Genomic DNA, 22,956 nt, shown 5'->3' with positions numbered 1-22,956 from the left:
TCTTGGCTCTTCTCTCCTGCCTCTCTCCCTGTGCTAGTGGATTCCTTTCACAGATTCCAGACTGTTGCAGGGTCAACTTGGCCAGCATATCACTGCACCAACTTTTTCATTTATAGAGCCATTCCCAGAGAATCCCTCTGGTGTTTACATCTGTACTTCCCAGGCAGTTTGAGTCATGAACTGCTACAAATCCCAGGAAATTAAGACCCATGCTCTCACATAATTGACAATGCAAAAGAAGTAAACCAACAACATAGGCCACTGATGTGGCATCATGGACTACAACCAACCAGCTACTGACTCCTATTTGGAAGTCACAACTCCAGTTCACTGTTTGCCTTTTGCAGGACAGGTTTGAAAGAGACAAAGCTCAATGCACCACAAAGACAAGAAGTGGAAATGGCGCTGGAGCTACATCATCCTTGCCTTCAAACAAGGATAGAGCACTAAGTAAATTTATACTCAGTTCATATTAGGACCTTATTTTGCAGCCCAAAAGAACAGAAACTCTTTAAAAGTCTACATCTGAAGAAAACTAACAGCATGCAGCGAGAACTTCTGTCTTCCCAATTATAAGAAACCTAACAGGAGGTAGCTTTTCGTATTTGCAACGGTGTAGCAACACAAAACACTGAAGTAAGAAATGCTAATAATGCTGGCTGATGCTTGCAGCTGATATAAACCAGCAACTTCATATTCACAAGATGATTCCTTTCTGTAAAGCTGACCAACTCTAAGACAAATTATTTTAGCATAGTTTTATTAGAAGACAAATAATAATTAAATAGCTCTGTTTTCTCAGGAAGGAAACTAGCTTGTATTATCAAAAGAAGCCTATTCAAATTATTAATTGTGTGACCATCAGATCTTTTTTCTGCACTGAGCTTCAGCATGCTAGGCTGCTGGTCTGGCCTCCTCAAAAACGCCTTCCCAGGCATCCAATAGCACTTTGCTCTTACTAAATGCAGTACTGAAACCTGCCAGAAAAAGACAGAAAGAGATTGTTCATAAAGTACCAACTGTGTGCTCCTTGCAAACTGGCAGAACTGACTCCACTTGCATTCTTAGATTAAAATCATTAACAGTGAAAAAAATGTATGCAGTTGGGTGTTATTAAACTGGATGTCAAGTCAATGGAGAATTTCTTTGAAGGAAAGGAATAAGACAAGTTTTTGAATCTGACTTTTAATAGCAACAATAAAGTCCATGGTGAAAAAAAAAAAAATGCAGCATAACATGCTAATTAAATTCTCTGTTTAATTCTATAACATTTCTTCTGAATTAGATCCTATGGGTCTACCATTCATTACATTCCATGGCAGTTTTCTGAAAAGTATTTCTCATAATATTCTTGAATGTCTGCTGGTTAAATGTTAACAACGAAAACTAACACGCATCAAGCCTATTCATTTGCTTTTAAAATGAATAAACAGGCACTCCACTATTGATTACCACATTCCTGTATCACTGGAAGGCGGCCAGCTCCAGTACGTATATAACGTTAGTATTTGTTTTTTTGCTGAGTGGCAGTCCTCTGCGGTAATTATCATCTTGCAACTAAAGTAAATATTATTCTCTCGCTGCAAGTAGAAATAAAGGGTTGACTCTTCCTGTATTTTTACTGTTTGCCATCCAGTCCGTCCTGTCGGTACGCTACGTGCCCATTAAACGTAATTCCTTGAGCCCTCGTTACTGGGGCCATCTCTTTTGTCTGTAACCAGTGAATTACGAGGATTAGTCCCTCCTCAGAAGATCACCGGCGCAGAAACTCCACGGGCCGTAGCCGAGCAACTCGTCTCCAAAAAACTACCGAGAGCAAGAGCTCCAAAGCCGGCCCCGGGAGCGCTGCGGGCCGGGCGGCCGTACCCGGGGACCCCGGAGCATCGCCCCCACGCGCGGGGCTTCACCCCGAAACGCGTGCGGGGGTGCAAAGGCTGCACGACACCGCCTGCCCTGCACCGGCGGCACGCCGGGGCAGCGGGGGGACAATGAGCCCATTGATCCGGCTGAACCGGCGCTCCCGGGTGCGTCCCCGCCAGCGGGCAGCCCCTGCGCGGACCCGCTCGGCGCGGCCCTTCCGCCTCTTCCACCGCGACAGCCCAGAGATCTCCACTCCAGAACCGCGATCAAGGCGGTCACCGACACAACCCATGGCTTCGCCCGTGAAGTTAGTTGTTTTGGGACGTAACTGCCCGCACAGGGCGGGCACGCTCCAGCCCGGGCAAACTCAGCAGCAGACACCAGTAAAACCCGGCGAACGCTCCGCAGCATCTCCATCCCCTCACCTCAACCCCCTGTCCCGCGGCAGGCTGCCCCCACGGCCGCCCCGGTCTCAGACCCCGTCCCCAGCGCACTCACCAGGATGCCCATCACGTCCGCCCACAGCTGGGCGAACACCTCCGACGTGCCGCTCTCCGCCGGGGCGGCGGGGCCGTCCGCCCGCTCCCCCTCCATGCCCCGGCCCGGCCGTCGGATCAGCGCCGGCTCCCCGCCGCCGCGGCCGGCCCGCCCCGCCCCGCCATCCGCCCCGGCCCGCCCCGGGACGGCCCCGCCGCCCCTCAAACTTTCGACCCGGCGGCAGAGCGGCCGGCGGTGCCGCTGCGGCCCACAACCCCTCCTTCCCCGCCCGCCCGGGGCTCGCCCGGCGCATGTGGCCGCCCCAGGGCGGCAACAAAGGGCCCAGCGCCGCCCCGGCCGCTGCACGCACCCCGAAAGTCAAGAGCGGCGTCGGGACACGCGCGGTCGGTGGCGTAGCTTTTGCTGTTGCCATCCTCGTTACCCCCGTGCCGGTGGCCGGGAGCTCCAGTGACCAAGTGAACAGCGCTTTCTTAACACCGGGGAAAGACTCTCTAGGAAGAGGTGTCAGCCGCACGCGTTACACGGCGGCAGGGCAAGGGGCACCCTGTTAGTTCAGGTTTAGAGTTTGGGTACCGGGACTGCATCACTCCCCTAGAAGCGGTGGTCTGTCACCTATCGCCCTTGGGGTGGGGCTGTGAGAACGCTGCCACCCCAAGTCTGTGCCTCATGCTCCCCGATACCACTGCCAATCCCCATTATAGTCAAATTAAATAATTACTAACTACAGACAGCAGCAGCAATGCTCCTGCATTCTACTTGGGAAACAGTGCTAAGTGCCAACGCACACGTACTTCTTGTGGAAGGCACATTAAATAACAGCGGCCAAACCCTGCCTGTGGAAGGAGTGGCAGAGTTCAGCAGAAGAGTGACCCGAAGGCCTATCCACCACCTCACACCTTACTTCCAGCTTCTGCTGTGACCAGGAGTAAGGAAATCCTTTACTCTTAGTGCTCATTCCTAAGCTTTGAAATGTTCAGATACTTCTTGAAAAGCTCCTGTTTCAAGCTGTCATTTATTGGAAGCACCTGTCTGCACGGGGTGGCAGGGAAAGTGATGTATTTAATGGATATGCAGCTGTCACATGCTGGCCAAGCATTTAGAGAGCTCACAAAACTGAGCAGCCAGTGAATCCTCCAACATCCCTCCTACCCTGCTTGCTGCCAGGCTGTATGTTACATGCCCTGCACCACCCAAACACAACTCAGAGCCTGCCCTATAACCTGTGCTCCCCACTCCAGGCTCTCTGTTCAGCCCTGGGGTCCCCTGGCACCAGGTTCCCCTCAGCCCACTCATCAGCCCTACAGCTGACAAGGCTCCCACTGAGGGCACAGCACCAGTTGCCTGGGGGGGCTGGAGCAACAAATGATACCATTTGCTGTCAGGGGTAAAAATAGTATCTGGAGAATGAATAAAGGAAAAGTGTGGTTATTGCACTCATCTTCTCTCAATGTCTCAGCAATGCGCTTTTTCTGTCCTCAAAGCTAAAATTTAGTTTGTGGGCTAGCACTGGAGAGAAAGGCTGGCCAAAACGCTTGCTTTCTCATCAATTGCCACACAAAGAATGGGACAAAACTTTTCTAAGCACTTTATTATTGCAGCTTTTCCTGGAGTGGTCAACAGCACAAACTGACCAGAGAAAAGAAGGTGGGGAGCAGAGGCAGAAAAGCTAAAAGAGAATTATGCTGAGAGAAAGTGGTAAAGAGAAAGTGGTAAAGAAACCACTGATGACTGACCCTCCTTTAGGATGCACATGTAGGATACACCCTGTGTAATGCATCTTATTGACTAGTAATGAGAAATAATGAAAGGCCCAAACCAGTTATAAAATCCCTTCTAAGTGACCTTTAAATTGTACACACCTATACGCCTATAAAGTACGAGACTAAAGGCGTGTCAGTGAAATCTCTTGGTACTCTGAGATGGCTTGCATAACTCAAAACTGGTTTAATTAGTCAGGGTAATTTACTGACTGACCCTCTGAAATTCATGTTGAACTACTTAGAGTAGTAATGTCAATCTACTTTAAAATACCTGAACAAGGCTCACTTGATCTCAGGATTTAATTATTCTGGCTCGTCATATACACTATCTTCTGTACTTTATCTTTTTTATAGATGGAGGCATATTAAGAAAAACAAACAAACAAAACAACTCTGCAGCACACAGCCTAAACCCCCTCACTGTTGTGTCTTGGGTGGCAACAGATTAAGATCAAATAGGTGCAAGGGGCCCACTTGCCTGGCCCCTCCCTGCCGACCGAGGTCATTGCTTCTGTGCAATGATGACTACATCACTTACAGAAGCGGGTCCTGGATAGCCACACTCTTCAGCCTTGCAGTACAGGTAACAAACTAGATTGCAAATTGTGGTGGTCCCAGAGTTGCTTCCTGAGCTATTATGAGCTATTTGAGGAGGCAGCTGCTTTCATCAGAGGAGCATGATCCATGGCTGTGGCAGTCTTCCCCTCAGGTCTTAATTGGAGATACAGAGCATTTGATTTCAAGAAAGTGAGATAAGGAAAAATCTTGCAAAATCACGAGTCCAGGAGCAGTTGCTTTAAAACCAACATGAGAGAATCAAAACAAATCCATGGCAGTTTACAATAGCTACCATCTTCTATGGTCTTGTAACTGTAGTATTTACGCATTCTCAGACATTGACTACATGCCATTTTCACAATACATTCAATGAATATGACATGCTAAAATTATTCCATGCCCTTCTCTCACCCCTTCCTTCTAGACAGGACAAGGTTCCTCTATTTTAATGAAGCCAATGTCACACAGAACTAAATCCCAGGAGTATTTTACAAAAGTCAGCTGCAACAAGTGTATGGGAGTTTTAAAAAAAGCGGGAACTCATCCTAAAAGATTTTTGAAGCCCAGCTATGAGTGCAGTATTTTGTGTTACAACTGCTACTACAAAATAACAAATTATTTTAATTTTGGCATGTTAGAATACAGTTTTGGTTTTCAGTTTTATCTGTATTTGCCTAGATGATAACTCCAACATCTACAAAAGACTGCTCTCTAAAAGAATCTTGTGCTGGACCTCTCTATAGCTATTAGAAGAAATAAATCTGTACAATTTTGAGATGTTTATGACATTTCACAAGAGCACTGACCAGGTGCGTTTCAGAAATCTTGCAAAAAATGGTCACTGTGCACCTTCAGGGCAGCACTAGGCAGCAGTCCTGATAAGATTCCCCTGTGTGTTGCAGTTGCAAAGTGGCTATGAAGCTCCCTGTGGCTGTTCTGCAAATCTCTGAAGAGGAGATGGAAACAATTGACACATATGTGGTCAATCTAGTCTTCCCGAGTTATGGCAGATGCACTGAGCATATGAGCCTGTCTTCCTATCACTCACCAGCTACACGTGGGTGTAAAGTTAATATGAGTGCCCCACATATACAAAGCAGGCAGGATCAACCAACTTGGAGAGCAGTGGTCTGTATTCAAGAGGGATGGATTTTCTTCTAGAAGAACACTCAGAGCAGGATCCTAGCTCCACATCAAGGTGGCCATAGAGAAGCTCATCTTTCTCCTTTCTTTACTGAGGGTTTAGGGAGATGGCCTTCAGGACAAAATCTTTCTCTGTGAAAAGCACGAACCTCAAACATAAACCTCTGAGTCACAAAGGCAATAGATGACAAACTTTCTGTTCCAAAGCAGTGTGTGCTGTGAGAACCCCGGGATTGATTAGAGGGTCTCGTGTGGTGGTAAAGTTTCTCCTCCAAGCCTTGCTTCCAAAGAAAAACTCCGCAGCCTCTTGTTGTTCGGTCTCAAGGCAGTTTATTGCTGGTTATCTAAAAGATTGTCTTCGCCCGCTGCGGCTGCTTTGGTCTGCGGCCCAGGCAGAGACACACACACTCCTGACACCCTCACTGTCCGTTGTCTCCGTCGTCTCTCTCCCCGCCCAGGGCTGCTGCTATCTTTTATATGATATATTACATGTTATATGTTTACTGATTTTCCTCAATACCTACTGTCTATGTTACAATGTGCTTTTCTACTCTAAACCAATCTGTGAGTGCCAACATCACCAAGAACATGGAGGTAAGGAAGAAGAAGGAGGAAGAACAGGATCAGGCCCACTTTCCTTCATCTTAGAACTCCTTAACCCCCCTGTACAAAGTAAAACCCCCCTCTACAAAGTAAAGCCCCCCTGTACAAGTGTTAAAAACCCCCTGTACAATACTAAAAAATTTTCCCCTCTAATTTGTAACTACTTTTACTATACCATCTAACCTTCTGTGACCGCTTGTTCCATCTTCAAAGTTGGTAACTCATTCCATGGCTCAAACTCAAAATCACAGCTGTTTTCAGCTGCTTGCCAGGGTCTAAAATGCTTCTGACCAAGGCCTGGAACCTCTGAAAATGTCTGCAGGACATTTTGAGTTCCGACAGTGTGCCATCTCACCACAATGTCACATAAGTGTTTCAACTAAACATTTATTAGGGAAAAATTTAAATTAAACTGAAAAAGCCAAAATGCGCTATCTTAACCAGACTATCACAGCTGTGGTCACCCATGTTAAATGCATTTAATCCAGGAAATATACAACCTTGAGCACTTTGATGTCAATTTTAAACCATATGCAAGAGGGTGATATTAGGTTGCCTTGGAAAGGGGATCATGCTCCACAGAGTAAACAGACACCAAACTTCATGGGTTCCTGATAAATGACCTGAGGGAAATGGCTTCCTGCTCAGAGACCTGGCAATTAACTCTGCGTCCATGAACAAAACACATGAGGTTTCTCAACATCACTAACAAAATCCTGCCCAGTAGATCAAGTCCAAATAGGAACATCAAAGCCTCAGAGAAATAAATAAGCAAGCCATTGTATGCAGAGAGGCTTCAGGGAAAGGGAGAAATAAAAATTCCAGCTAGCTCCTGCAGGTGACCTGCCAAAGCCCTAAAACTCAAGCACATTACAATGGAACACCTATTACCAGTGATTGCATCTCCTTTCAGCTCCCTCCCTCTTCCTGCTTGGTGGAGGTCATCAAATTGAAACACGCAAAGCTTCACATCAGAGTCTTTGACTGGAAATGCAGTTCTTAGTAGTTGTAGGCTCAATCCCATCAATTTAATCAAGACCCATCTTAATGCAGTAAGGACAATGAGATAGAATTGGTTTTTTTTTTTCAAAGTCCTTCTAAAATATAATTTTCTTTACCTCTCCCCTGAACTTAATTTCTGAATTATTTTCCTTCAGAACTGTTTAAGTAGTATTATTATCTCTGGTAGCATGGTTCTTTGGAGTAGGGATCACCTGTACCAGCCAAAGGGGCCAGCAGCTGCTCTCCAACAGAAAGCAGACATGCCAGCAGCTGCTTCAGAAACTGCTCTCTGCCATGGGATAGAATGGGGACCCACACATCCGACCCATCAGTCGATCTGACAAACAGGCTATCACTGTCCCAGACCCTCCTAGAATGCACATGCGTAAACTGTGAGAGAGTACAAGATCCATCCTGCACCCATGATCCATCCATTTGCACATCAGACTTTGATATATTCCAAAAGGATCACGTTTCAGCACCTGCCAGTTAGACAGCTATAGAAAATAAAATGTTCCTGATTTTAGAAGTGATACAGACAGTACTTATCCAATGGCTTTAAAATGGATGGTATTTAGACCACATACTATATGCTGTAAGGTCAGAAATCATTATTTATCCTTTTAGAGCTTTAGCTGTCAGCTCCCAGTCTTGCTGCCAGCCTCATGACCAGAGTAGCACATTCCAGTGAGAGGCACACTAATATGCCCAACACAAACTAGATGGAGTTAAGTTTGTTTAATTCTATCAGTAGAAAGCAGTTAGGAACAACATTTTGCTTTATTCTGATAGAAGCCTGAACTCTGCACATTACACTCTATCATTCCCTAGATATCAATATGCTACTAGATCTAAAAATTAGAAGTTGGGAGAGACATACACCCAGTAGACTTATTCTTGTAGTCTTAATATTTTGGGCTAGCACCAAACTCAGTAGACACAGAAGTACTGTGAAACTTGTCAGGCTTCTGTATTTAAAATACAGTAGCTGTGATTTTACATGACAAATCATATAAGGAAAAGAAATCTAAACACAGCCAGCATCACAGCCCTCCTGGAAGGATATCTTTTGACTCATAAGGAGAAAGGAAAGGTTCACATCCTTCCCTTCCTGCCCACAGATATGCTCCCTCAGAGGCCTCCCACATCCTGCCCAGTTCCCATCTGTCATGGAGCACAGCATCACACTTCTTGACTGCGAGGCCATAGCACAAGCTCAGCCAGTGGAGGTGCTCTGGGAGCCGGAGCATGCCTGGTGAGGAACACATCCTGAGGGAAACCACAGCCACCATCCTGCTTAGGTGCACATCAAGCCACTCCAGAAGTGCCTGCAGACCAGGACTCCAACTGCTTCCCACAGCATCAGGCACTGTCTGGAGATTTTCCAGAAACTACTAATGCTGTTGTTCTTTGTGTTACTTCTGCCGTCTCCACCTGAACTCAGCATCTCCTCTACCTGCACAGAAAAGCCAGTTTTGATGCGTTGTTTTTTCTTGTCAACATTGAAATAGTTAACATTCACTGCAGCACTTTTTACAAAATTTTTTCTAAATCTTAATTTCTCAGGAAAGAGTTTAGCATCCTTTGAGATACCTAGGGGTAGTCTTTGTATTTTCATTCACAGGAGGTTGCTCAACAGATTGAATTCGTTAAGTGGCTGCTAGAAAGGATGCATACAAATCTTTTTTGCAAGAGACTTACAAAAGCCATAGAGACATAAGTATTTAGCTCAGTGTCCTTTGGCTGTTCTTTTCCCAAATAATTTTAGAACCATGGAAGTAAAAAATGTGAAAATCTAGCCTCAAAACAGAGTAGAACTTCAGTTTTTCCAAGCGTGGTGTCCTTTGATTCATTTGTTGAAACTCTTAGTAAATTACTAATGAAAAGGAGTCTGATGATCTCACCCTAAAGCACATCATAAAAGTAGCATAAGGTACAACTCAGTAGTGTGTGGCAATTGTGTTTCAGAGATGCTCAGTGATGCAAGTATCAAGTACCAAGTTAGCTGTGATAAAATGAGAAGAGCATCAACACAGATGACCAATCTATATTACTATTCACTTTGTGACCAGCACAAGTTTTTAAGATAAAAATGTATGCACCTCAGAGATGATGCTTATTGCATCTCCCTTTGAAAAGTAATAAGGGATACTTAAAAAGTAATACTTCCTGGAAAAAGAAACCCAAGAGCTTTCAATAATTTCAGTTTCATTAATTGTATCTTTGCAAAAGTAACCAAGCATGAAATGCAAATGTAGATCTTTAAAAAAAAATGTTATCTGCCTGCTATGGAGATAAAACTTTACAGAGTTACCCTTAACAAAATATTATTGCAGCAAACTACGTGTGACCCAAACACATCAACTGTAGACAGTTAGAAGACAAAAGGGGAAGAATTTCTTAGCTTCTCATTCAGAACAGATTGCTTCCATGCAAAAGTCACCCCCTCCACACTTCACCTAACACCCATTCCCCAATTTAACAATTAAATACTGTCATAAAACATAGCAGAACAAAACTTTTTCCTCAGATGTTTCTCTGAAAGTTAATACACTCCTCCTCCTCTCACCTCCATCTAAACCAGCAGAAAACAGACCCTACCAAAGCCTGACTTTGGTCAAACCCACAAGGATTCAGAACTGAGTTTAGGCTTCGCACTTTTTAAGCCTATGTTTTAAGTCTCATAAATATATTAGCAGCGAAGGAGTAGGTGGGCCTAGTTAATGCAGAAGCTGACCAAAGAAACCTGCCTTATGCTATCAGCTAGGCACGGGTGACCAGATATGATAATCTGATGTTTGCTTGTGTATCATGTCAGCCCGAGGTCAATTCTCCCTATTGCAGCCACTGGATAACAATGTACTGGCTTCAACCTCTTCTTTCAGATCAGTTTCTGTTGGGGTAATTTCTGCTCCATCACCAGAGCTTCTCCTCTTGCTTCCATCCCTAGAAACAGCTCCATCAGCTCTCTTCCCTCACTTTCCAAACAGCTGCCCTATCTTTCCTTTCAAATGCTTTCTGCCCATTCTCCAAAGCACCACATCTGACTAAAACAAGGGTGTCCTCCCCACATCAGAGCTGTGCCCCTGGCAAACCTGTGGCCATGCAGCAAGCCCAGATATGTACATAAAGAGACAGTTTATGGAAAAACAAATGGCAGGTGACCAGCAAGCAGGAAAGCAGTTGTGTTGTAATTTCTGTTGTAATGATTAATGTTCAAAAATCACAGATGTCAGGGACCTGAATATCACACTTGCATATAAATATAATGAAATTTTAAAAGTAAGTCTTTTGGAGTGCTTCAGTTCAGTTGTCTAAGTCATTAGGGTGTACTTTTGTCACATCATCCTTTTATTGAAAAATAAAATCCGGAATTTACATTTCCATCATTTAAAAACAGCAGCGAATTGAATTTTTTACATCACTGGCTGCAGGTGCTAGGATGTTAAATAAATCATCAAGCCCATGATGAAATCTGGAGCATTCACAAGACTGACAGCGTAGTCAAGATAAATATTCATTTCAGCTATGGCTGTAAACACAAGCGTAAGCTTGATTCAGAGAGTCTGTGCTCCTCTAGAGAAGCACTCTTATTCTTCACTGCCCAGCAAGCTGTACCACCAATCACTCTGGACTCTCTCAAATCAGAGCTCAAATTGCCATGCAAAAATATAATAAAACCTGCTTTGCACTCTCCAACAAGAGTTATGGAAGAAATGGAGAATCATATCCAATCTGTAAATTTCATTTTTCCTATATTGTTAATGGCATGTTTCACTTCATAAAACTTCATTAAATCCTAGAGAAAAGAGAAATATCTCTATACAAGCAGGCCCACACTGCACTTCATGTCCATAAATTCATTGAAGGAGCACGAGACACTTATTGCTTCTGCAACACAGCAAGGAGGGGGAGTAATTCCAAAGAGCAGCTGTTTCCAGTTAGGGTAGCTCAGCTGGAAAGGAGAGGTGCTTGTCAAAGTAATTAAAATGAGAAGAATCCATCTATCTGAGATTTCAGCTTTTAAGCACTGGCCAACCCCCTCCCAAAATGTAATTAAAAAAAAAAAAAAAAGACAAGTGAAAACAGGCTTAAGGATTGCTGAAAACATACCTCCAAGCTAGTCTCTCAATAAATATTTTGGGAAGTTCATGAACAGAAGGATTATTGTGACTGTGGTGCTGTGAGTGGGAGGAATTTACCCTCTACAACTCAACCAACTGCATCAATGATGATAAAACAGCCCTTGAGGGCAGTGAGCTTACTGCACTGGCTCCATGTTGATGAAATTTTACAGGGAAGGTTTTTTGTTTAAGTATATGTAGAGCAGGCTGGTAGCTCTAGTTCTCAGGGAAAAAAAATTCCTTTGCAAGGATTTAATAATTAGGCAATTCTGTTTTACAAGGCCAAATATGCTGCTTCAGTACAATGTGTATCCTGTAGCAACATATTACTAAGAAAAAGTAATTGACATTTGGGTTTTTGAAAATTACTAATATACTTGATCCCAGAAGTGCATCACATGTTCCTTTTAACTTCTGTGGGAAGATGTTATTTGTAAGAATACATTTAAACAAACAACTGTTGCTTGGCTAGATGAAGGTTAAAGGGACTGGAAAGGATGCAGCAATTATCTGAAAGCATGAAGGGTGTGTAAACACCAAGGGGAAAGCCAGATTGCAGAGGAAAGCTCAAGAGGGTGTAACTCAGGGCAATGAGATAAATGTATGCGTTTTTAAGCCCTGAACTACTGGCTCGTAAAACAATTACATTATTTGTGTATACAAACTGGTCATTTTGGTCATTGTTATGTGTCACTGAGGACAGAATATGTGAAAGGGAACTAAAATTAATGAAAAATATTAGCTATATTAGCGATAAGAATATAAGAGAAAGCAGTAGGAGTCCTGCGTCTTAGGGATAAGCCAAATGACCTTATGGATTCACTCTATATTTGCTGTCCCTACTGCTGAGGGTGCAGCAGCAGCAGGGAGGGGCAGTGAGCCCATAAGGCTTTGGGCTAGATACAATCAATGACTTAATTTCACATGACTTGCAGCTCCATAAATTATTTTGGGTGGTTTTAATGGATGATTCTAAGGGGTATGCTATCTGAGATATTGCTTAGAAGTCTGAAAATCCTATGTGGCCCTTAGGTTTCCCATGGTAACACATAAGGCATTTAGGGAATACATAAGGACACAGTAAGAAGACAATTTTCATTACTCACAAAATTTCAGGGGGTTTATATAGAAATCTAAAATGCCTAGAGATAAAAAGTATTATATTATTATATTTATATATGTAAACTGCATGTGCAGACAGATCTAAGAAAAGATTGTCTTTTGATTTGTCAAAAAGACAAAATCCTTACCTCCTAAAAGCATTCTCCAAGTGTTGTGAAACCTTTTTAACTCTTAGCATTTTCCAAATACATACTAATAGATAGGGACTTCTTATGAATAGAACAGAAATATAATCATCCTCTTGGATAGTTACTTAAATCACTTTTCAGTGTACAAAACATGATTTAAACATATGCTTTCTATTGCCTGTACTTGCCTAGCTAGCGTTTATGTTTGTCTGCAAACAGAAAATTATTCAAATGACCCCCCAAATGTGCAGAATATTATCCTGATCTGTAAATAGATTCCAGCAAGGGAGAAACAGGTTTTAAATATTTTAGCACCCATTTCCCATAGTGTGTATGTACACAGGTAACAAAGGTTAAATAGCTGGATCGTTTTAGACAGATGCATGAGAAAGGATTGTAAAAGTATTCAGGTTTGATAGAAAATTCAGGGCAGTGTCAAAGGGCTAAACAGTATTAGAGTACATAGTGAGCTTGGTGGTTTCAAATAAGCTTAATCTGCTCATTTTCATCCAAGAATGCCCAGGTTTGGCTTCAAGATACAGGGATTTTGGCAGTAATAATGACTGCTGTCTCCATTCCTTGTTCTCACTCCTGTGCCATGGTAATTAAATGAGGGCTCATGAAGAAGAGAGTTCAAGAAGGTGAAGGGAAGTCAAGCAGGGGGCTGGAAAGATACACAAATGAGTTATTTAATGTTTCTTCTTTTACCATATTATCCTGTAAAAGTTTTAAACAGCCAAGTGGATTTGACAAAAATTAATTTTGTCAAATCAATCTAATTTCCTACTTTGGTAGTGGATAAGAAGTAGCAGCAGCTGGATAACATATTGAATTTCATAAGGTTTCTACCTTATTCAACACAGCTGATGCCATTATAAGGTGGTACACAACTGCTTGAAAGAAACACTTTCAGAGATTAGTTTTCAGCGGTTGATACCAAAGGAAAAAAATATATTGAGTGGGGTTTTGCAGGAATCTGTTTTTCAATATTTTAATTAACAGGCTGGCCAGCTGAATAGAGACTATGCTCATTAAATTTACAGATGACAGCTTAGAGTGCTTGAAAATGGCTCCTGAATGCACATGAAAAAAAGTAATCTTGCTACAGGAGAGCAAGAGAATACCCAGTACAGCCAGTAGGATACAGAACCACCTGCAAGACATAGCAATCTTTGCACTACTCACCAAGCCCAAGCAATCAGCTGGAGTTCTGGGTTGTGTTTTGACCCAGTGTGCCCTAGATATCAGGACTGACACAGACTAATGAGAGAAAATGTAGAAGATAACCACATAAATGAGATGTTTACAAGCAGAGATTGAAAGAATGAGGATGCTCTAAAGAAGATTGCCAAAGAATAGGATAATCATTTTCAAATATGTAAAAACCTTTGCTTCACTAAGAAAAACAAACTTCTCTATTGGGGATAGGGCAAGAATGAACAGGTTTAATTGCAGCTGGGGCAGTGTTCGATTAAACACTAGAAAAAGCTTTCTAACTGCAAGGTTCATAAAAGTAATGGAAGTGATTGCCTGGGGTCAGTGTGGTGCCTTCATCACTGTCTAACCTGTTCTTGAGAGCCTCCCAACAACCCATTATTTTGGTACAACAGATTCTGCTCTGGGGCTTGGAGCTGGCTACATAACCTCTTAAGAGTCTCCAGACTTTTTTTTTTTTTTAATAAATACTTTTTATATTTTAAGTCTTTAAAACCAGACTGTGGAAGTCCTTTGCACAGCAGCCAGCACTTACTCCAAAGGAGACCGAATGGTGCTCATGCCAAAAGGCCAATATACAATGCTGCAATTTAGAATTAGAGTTTACAGGCATCAAGGACACCACAAAGGGCATTGAAATGCTTCGCATGAGAGTGCCACAGAAACAACCATTGTCACCTGAAGAATTTTTATGCAGGCTATTTGTAAATCCTGTAATTTTGCTACTGAAGACCTGTTCCAGAGTTTGCAACCACCTGGCCTGCTTTTAATATTAACATTTGCACAAGATGCTTGAGTGGCTGTGGCAGCATGTAACTGATATGACTGAGGATGGCAGTTGCCAGAGGGACAGGCTGCTGCACAAGGAAGCCAAGAATCTCAAACTCAATATGCTTCATAAGAGTAATTCTAAAAATTACAGCTGCTCATGGGCAAGGGGTTTGTTTGTTCATTTATACTCCAACTGAAATGCATTAAATAGTTGTTTGGGTATTCCTTCCCCTCTTGGTCATATCTGGTGACAATCAGCATTAATTACAGCTACCTTTCTGAAAGTAAAGTCATCACCTGCTTTCTCCAAGGAGGCAATTGCTGGGGAAACATATCTATCTTTCAGGATTTAAATGCTGGAAGCACATTGCAAATGGGTTTTCTTGTGTGAACCAGACCTGCCAGGGATTGTACAACCTTCAGCAGAAGTTACACTTGAGACAGTTATTATGTGCTTTTTGTATGAGACATACATACGTGCAAGAGCTGAGCATGATGGTGGCATGACAAGATTAGCAAAAATAATTGGGACATATTTTCTTCTGAGACCTTCTCACCCACCAGGCTTTTAAGACCCCCACCATTTCTGGAATCCCCAAACCGGACATTTTCAAAATCCCCTCCTTGGGAGTCTGAAATAGGAAGGAGTCATGGAGGGATGTGTGCATTTACACATCTCCAGAAACAGCATTTCACAGACATATTTGTGTTTTTTACACATACTCAATTCTGTCTGTCATTACAGGATTTCACAGACAGTGCTACTATTTATATTAATATAGACACACAGAGTAGCATCTGTGGCTATACCTAATACAATGTATGGAAGCCAAAGTGACCAATCAGCCAAAATGGCACAATCAGAACCAAGAAGATATGAATTCCCAAGAGGTTTCACAGACCAGTTAGTGAGTTATCACCCTCACTCTTCATCCAGCAGTGAGTTAAACAAGCTGCTGCTGAGGAAAAAAATGCTAAAACTCCAAGGCCCACACTTTCCAAGGCAGGATGCACGGAGAATGTATGTAAGGTCTGTCAATTAGATGCAACAGTAAAATAGCATTCCATCTGCACTACAAATGTCATAGAGCTCCATGGCACCTGTCTGAGGAAGAAAAAAACCAACCAACCACAAAAGAGCAAGAGTTTACCACACATTTAAATACTCATGTGAAACAAAGGCCTCTTTGTGCTAGAGCTTTCTGCAGCAAAAGTACTTCAGAAAAATTTGGAATTTTTTTTTGCAGTAGTATTTTATATCAGAAGGTGAAAAAAGAGAAACTCTTTCCACACTTTTGCCATACCACAAAAGTCAGAGTCAGTTTTGTTATAACTTTGAAGGTGCAAAAACTATAGCTAAAGACTCTGCTGAGAAGAAAACACTCCTTCCTTTCAAGAACAAATTTTGAAAGAAGAATTAAGTTGACAATTTACACTTCATGTATCTCATTTCCCTTCCAGAAGGGTCTAAACACACTTGTGGTAAGTTCTAGTTTGCATATTGCAAAAGGTACAATGCCAATCATAATTCATCTGCTCATTTCCCTGGAAACAAGAGCAGTGCAAAGGAGCAGCAAGAAGTTTCCTTTCTCCTTCACTATCCAGGCAGGGCTCTCCCTGTTGCACTGAACAGACAGAAATCCCAGCACTCCCTTCCTGCAGCCTCTCAGCATTAGCCATGTATGCTTACTTTTAAATGTCCAAAAACTAATGAAATTTGCACAAAACAGAAAATTAGTGTTGACATGAATACAAAGTCATGATGAAGGCTTCTGAAAAGAGCTTTTTCCCCCCTTGGTATGACTGTCTTCTCTGTTAAAAACTGAACTCAATATAAAATCATCAGTGGTTGGACTTTATCATAGCTGAAAATTACCTTGGCAGCTGCAAAAGGGAGTTCCCCTCTTTTCAAAGCAACTCGCTCAACTTGCTATGATGCCAGACACCCAGAAGTCAAGATATTGTAATACTTGCAGTAATAATGAGTGACAGTGTTACCAAAATTAGAGTTACCAAAGTCAGGGGAACATATTAAGTAAAATGGGAGCTTTTGTCTACACATAAGGTTCTGAAAAGTCTAGAAATAAATAGTGCAGGAATACAGAAGTAGGAAATTAGGGATAGTGGGACCATATGTTAGAGCTGTAGTTACTGAGAATTTTAGATTTCCGTGTGGACAGGCACTGACCCCCAAGAGAACACTGCAAATTTTTTGTGATAAATGTTTGCCCAAATGCATCTCCTATGTTGTTTCACTTTCTAAGATGTTTTGGTACCTCTTCTAATATTACTTAACATGCATTGAGTGTTTATTACAGAAGCATCACCTAAAGAACAAGAGCTGCCATATCGTACTAAACATTGCTTATAGATTAAAAGAATTTTCACTCTACATCTGAGTCAGAAATAGAGGGTGAAGATGCATGAAGTTAAAGTTATCTGCTATGAAAACACAGCAAAAAAGTAACTGAGACAAAAAGGAAATCAGAGTCTTCCAAAGTTGTGGTCCAGGGCACTGCCAACTGGACCACACTGTCTGTACTCCTTGTGCTGTAAATAATCATGCACCAGTACAGGTTGCACATCACATGCTCCATGACTCTAGGAAAGCAAAGATATTTTAGGATATTATCTATTTTGCTGTGCAACATATATACAATAAAGCATAACAGAAATAAACCTGCTAAAAAGTTACAGCAACAACAGGAGAAAATAAGCAGCTGAATGGAGACACTTATGAATGGGAAGAGGAAATACTCTGTAATGAAGTCCGAAATTATGTAAACACATGGAAGCACTTGCTGGAAAGTAGTAATTCTGTACTATATAGTGCATGCAAAATGCAGAGTTTCATAAGAAACTGAAATATCAAATATTTTTGAAGTCTTTTTGCAAGGAAACTTGATTCATTGGAACTAAAAGTAATAGTTGGGAGAATTTTATCAGCACCATAATCATTGTGGAGGGTAGCATAACAACAGAGCTATATTTCAATTGTATTTTCCATGTAAAATTATACTAATGATAATTATAGAAGCAGTGGATACTACATCATGGGGACCCATAGTCATAATTTACTAACGCTGTACTGAAGATGAAGAAACATAGTGAATTTAACTACAACTGCACTAACCTAGGTTTATATTATTGACAGCGATATCTCTTCATTTCAGGCACTCACATCTTTCTGGATTTCATGTTCCCCCATAATGAAAACTATATGGCAATATGGTGAAAGAAAGAAATGAGAAACAAGACATTTAGCATAATCTAGATCCTGAAAGCCTTTCCAGATCAACATCGGTGGAATCCATCAGCGGTGGAATCCATCAGCAGTGGAATGCGACTGCTTTTGAAACTTCTGCTGCTAATCTTGGCTGCTTAAATATACAGCAGATGCTTCCTTCCTCTTGTTTACTAGCAGCAATGCAGGTAACAAACACTGAATTCACCACTAATTCCTAACAGATTGTATCTGAAGCTGTGGTTTTCTGCTTGTGGTTCATGGACTTCTGAGACCTTACTAAGTATCTTAATGAAGTCCTTATAAAGTCATAGGAAAATTTCTTAATTTTTTAATAGTCTTAAATTCACCACACTGATTTGCATCTGTGCCTAAACATCTTCAGGAATACAGAAAAGTTGCAAATCACTTTTGCTCTTGAGAGTTTGAAACTAACTAGAAAAGTCACGATGTCAGATCAATGGTTAAACAGGCAGAGAATGCCATTTAACAGTAAGTACTAATGGTAGCCACAGCTAATCCATGGAAAGTGGTGCAACCAAAAAGTATGTGGGATAATTGCTTATTCTGGGTCAGTTTAATAATCAGTTCTCATGGCAAAGTCCAAGGAGTCAGGTGACTAGGTAGCACAGAGGCCCTCAAATACATGTACACTGCACTAAACTGCACTATCTTTAAAGTGAGGAAGGAGCAATCAAGTGGTCACAATATTGCATGGAAGGGCCACAATACTTTCAAGGAAATGACAAACACTTTTAAGATATCAAGATTTTTCTCCCAAGTTTTTCTATTTAGAAGTTTTTTTTCCCTTGGTTAGGGTCTTGATTTTTTTCCATTGCTGTTCTTTGCTCTTCAATTTATCAGCAGCCCAGGCATGCCCTTGTCTGTGTGGGAGGTGCTTTAGCTCCTCTCCAGGTGCTCAGGCACTTCAGTGACCTCCTGCCATGCAGACTTCTGGTCTCTGTCAGGAAGGATGGAAAGCTTCTCTTACTTTAAAAAATGAAACGGGAAATGCATAAAAACAAACCCATGTTCTCCTAGGGAAAGTGGGACAAATTTGGACAGTAACTGGGCTAAGCAAGAAGGTGCAGGGGCTGCCTAAGCATCACCTTAGACCCTACCAACGCGAGTAAAACACCAGGCAGAGAGAGGGGCACACATGGACCTGTGGGACACATGCACATGGATGTGATGGGGCTCCACGCACAGGCTGTGCAGAGGACACTGCCAAGAATGCTTTGACTTCTTTGATCATGGAATAATGGCTCCAGGACAGATTCCCTGCTATTCTGCTGTTATCCATCTAGTGAAGGAAGACAGAAGACAAAGTGAACTAAATTCTCCCCTCTCAACTAAAACAAAGCAGACTAACAGTCAAAACCCAGGCAAATGATGGAAAAAGGAAACAAAAAAGAGCACAAATTATGAAGAGGGGAAAAGAGATACTGGAGTTCACTGTAAGGTCACAAAAGAGACAAGAACAAATAGCAAACTCTGGCCATCATATTAAAAGCCTTTGTGCTAATAAAATCGCCAGGAAGAATAAACCAGGACAAACCAGATATCTTATTGCTAAAAAAAAGTAAGACATTTAACTGGCACAAGAGAAACTTTCTTGGAATTCACACAACGGAAGTACTAATACAGAAAACGTACAGCTTGTTTGGCAATGACAGACAGGGGTGAAGCTTGTTGTATTTCAGAGGTAACCTAAACTCATCCCAAACTCAGAAAGACAGAGCAGAAAGCCCAGTTAGTTTGGGGACACCAATGAGGGAGGAAAATAACAGAGGTTCTGATACTGTTTAACACCTACTTCAGATGACTACATCAGGTATAAAGCAGGTTGAATAAAGATTTTTCCTGAATAGTATCACACACAGCAGAACCTGCTGGTAAGCAGAAAGACCTAGCTATCCAAATGCTGCTGAAACACAAACACCACAGGCCACTAAGCATATCTTTGCTATGTGAGAGGAAGTGGTCATGGCAGATGTAGTTTGAGCATGAAGCAGGTAGACAAACTGAGTCTTGGCACTTGCAGAGAGGTCGCCAGAGCGGTCTGGGTTGACACAGGCTCACCAGCCCCTTGCAGTGCTGGCACACACCGGTGCCCTGGCCCACGCTGCCTCTGCCCTCTGGCTGTCATAGCCATGGACAGCAAAATCCTCCTCCACTCAAGTCTGGAGAGGTCAATAGCACAGATCCAGGCACAACATGCAGAGGACAGAGAAAAGGCAAGTAAATGTTTATCTCTATGGGCCAAAAGTAGGTTTCACAGGGGCCCTACTGACCTTTCAGTCTGAAAAGAATCACACATACTATTTCGTAAGCACAAAGATTTTGACGTAACTTGCCTTTGTGAGAAACTTTCTAAATTACTGTCAAATAAAGTTAGCTTCTGTTCATTAATACACCTTATAAATAAGAAGAAAGCAAATAAGATATAGCTCCATTTTTATATGGTTCCAAATGCTGCTTCACATGGCACCTTCATTAAAGGAATGATCTACATGAAACTGTGAAGGACAGGGAAGCCACACCAAAAAGTAGTTGCCAGAAGTTCCTCATCAAACTGGAAAGATGCCTCAAGACATTTTGACACTCTTCAGTGTTCTTACAGTGTACTCGTTTAGGAACTGTTCACATTTGGAGTCTTGTGACCAAGACATCCATTTTGAGGCTCTTCTGGGGCCTCAGTGACCATCCTCTCCAGGTCATGGTGCTTAACAGAAATTTGAAAGAAGTGCCTGAGCCTAGAGAGGACAGCAGAAAGCACTAAAAACCATGAGTCAGAGAGGACCATGTCTGTTGAGGATGATGATGCAACCGAATTTCTGAGTTTTCAGACTGCAGAAAGCTACAAGGAGCTGCAGCAATAACGGAGCAGATTAGATACACAGATGGATATGGAAATTGGAGAAATGGGCTAAGACAAAGGGGAAGCAGTATGCAAAAAAGGACATATTGTTGCAAAATACTTCACTTGGGAAGAAATAAGTTAGGAGAATGAGCAGTGGATGGGAGACAGCTGGCCCTGCGGCAGTTCTCAACAAAAGGATCTGCAGACTTCAGGCTGAACACAAGTCAACTTCTTTCCTGCTGTCATAGAAAAGCAACCATTAAATAAAGATTTATTAACAGATGGCATGCAAAATAAATCTTTTTCTCTCCTCAGCATTGCAAGACCTCCATCATCTGGGCTATGAGACTCATTCCTGACACTGCACTTCAAAAAAAAACTCAACCAGTTATGAATAGTCCAGAGGAGAACACCTTAAATAACCTAGAGGCCTAGTTATTTGGTCTACAAAACATGTCCTTCTAAAAAACCCAATTGCCTGGGCATTACCACTAGCTTAGTTGGAAGATCTGTAACCAAACAATTTATGAGAGTTGACATTTCCTTGTCCCTCTACATGAAGATTTTACAGCGCATGAAAATAGAATTTCAGCATATTTAAAATACCAAAAAAATCCACAGAACATATAAAGAAACAAAAACTGTATTGGGGGAGAATTGCTTACAGGAGAATTCTCATTATTTGTGAGACCTAACCTAAACTTGAGCAGTTGAGATTGAGAATACAGCCTATTTACAACAGTCAATAAGAGGAAGAAAATTGAAAGCATTAAAGATGCTCTTCATATTTTATGAAGAACCATAGAATAAGATCCAGTTTCTTTATTTTTTTTATTATTTTATCTTAAAATAGATAATCTGCATTAAAGAGATCCTACCTCCATAGTGATACCTTCATGCAAGATATTTGAAGTAGTCTACTTCAAATTCATTTAAACCAAATGTATAGCACCACTACAACATATTTCACTTTATTGACTTTGCCTGCTTTCTCCTTTCAGAGGAATACACATTTAGCTTGTATTCTTTTTTCTTTTTTTTTTTTTTTTAAATTTTTATGTAACAGAATATGTGAAATTATCAGCTTGTGGATTTAGTTGGAACTTAAAAAATAATTTAGTTCAGGTCTACACATAATTTTAGGAATTAAGAATCTAAGATCAATTTTATACCACATATTATAAAGTGTATATACTGTAAAGTACTATAAAGTACACATCATATTTTCAAAATTTTTAGAATTCATTTTGCTGAAATATAGTCTGATTTTTTTTGAACTTTCCAAGTTAAAAGTTACAAAACTGGCTCATGCAAAAGGCACTGCCATTAAAATAGTGACAAGTCCTCAGTTCAATGCCAGCAGAGAACCATATTACCATAAGCTTTCACACACAAAGTTTGTAAGAAACGTAAAAGTTCCAACTGAAAACCAAACGTTTGCTGATTTTTGTTCCCTAAAGGCCTTTGGTTTGACACCTAATTTAATTCCCAGAGACTGAGAAGGGAATATTCTGTCGTATTGTGCTCTGGGATCTTAAAGCTCAGCATGTTGCTAACATCCGTGCATCACTGGAAACATTGGATGCCCCCAGGCACGTTTTTTCACATCTTGACTGCATTTTCTCAACTGAATTACCCCCACCCATTTGGCAGACAAAAGGCTCAGAGGTATGCTCTGATTCAAAGGCTTTACTTTGTAAGGGAAAGTCACTCTTAATTGAGATTTCATTCCTTGTGCCATCCCTGGGGAGTACTAACAGCTTCAGCCACCCAATGAATCATGGAAGTTTTTTTTTATGATCTCCCATACCTGAATAGAAAATTAGATCTAAACTAAGTGAACACATAGGAGCAACATTCAGTTTTTCTCTTGCCTCTAAAACAATGTCAATAAGTGACTAATTAGAAGATGTAGCAAACAGAAAACAACCCGAATTCAAGCTAAATTCAAGAAGGAAGTTTTCACTAATATTTAAAGCAGAGAGAGAAAACAATATCCTGTGTAACTTTTTATCCACATCCTACTTCTCAAAATTTGTATTTATCACTCCCTTTCCTTTCAATT

At 41.6% G+C, this 22,956-nt stretch overlaps 1 protein-coding gene across 8 annotated transcripts in view; it reads right to left on the bottom strand.

Annotated features, from left to right (window-relative positions):
• The window catches only part of SASH1 (SAM and SH3 domain containing 1), a 531,067-nt gene that overhangs the window by 118,082 nt on the left and 390,029 nt on the right, over positions 1 to 22,956 (bottom strand). For 2 of the 8 annotated variants that reach the window (XM_030268186.4, XM_030268187.4), the window contains exon 1: positions 2,359 to 2,617. The exons of 4 other annotated variants lie outside the window; for them this stretch is intronic. In XM_030268186.4, the coding sequence (XP_030124046.4) occupies positions 2,359 to 2,454 (96 nt within the window). In that variant the 5' untranslated portion in view covers positions 2,455 to 2,617. Of the gene's footprint in view, positions 1 to 2,358; positions 2,624 to 2,707; positions 2,732 to 22,956 lie in introns of those variants that run through there. 2 more of the 8 variants (XM_072927061.1, XM_030268183.4) reach the window with 2 other exon arrangements.

Source organism: Taeniopygia guttata, chromosome 3, assembly GCF_048771995.1.
Source record: "Taeniopygia guttata chromosome 3, bTaeGut7.mat, whole genome shotgun sequence".
Lineage (NCBI taxonomy): Eukaryota > Metazoa > Chordata > Aves > Passeriformes > Estrildidae > Taeniopygia > Taeniopygia guttata.
This window is presented reverse-complemented; position numbering and strand designations above follow the sequence as displayed.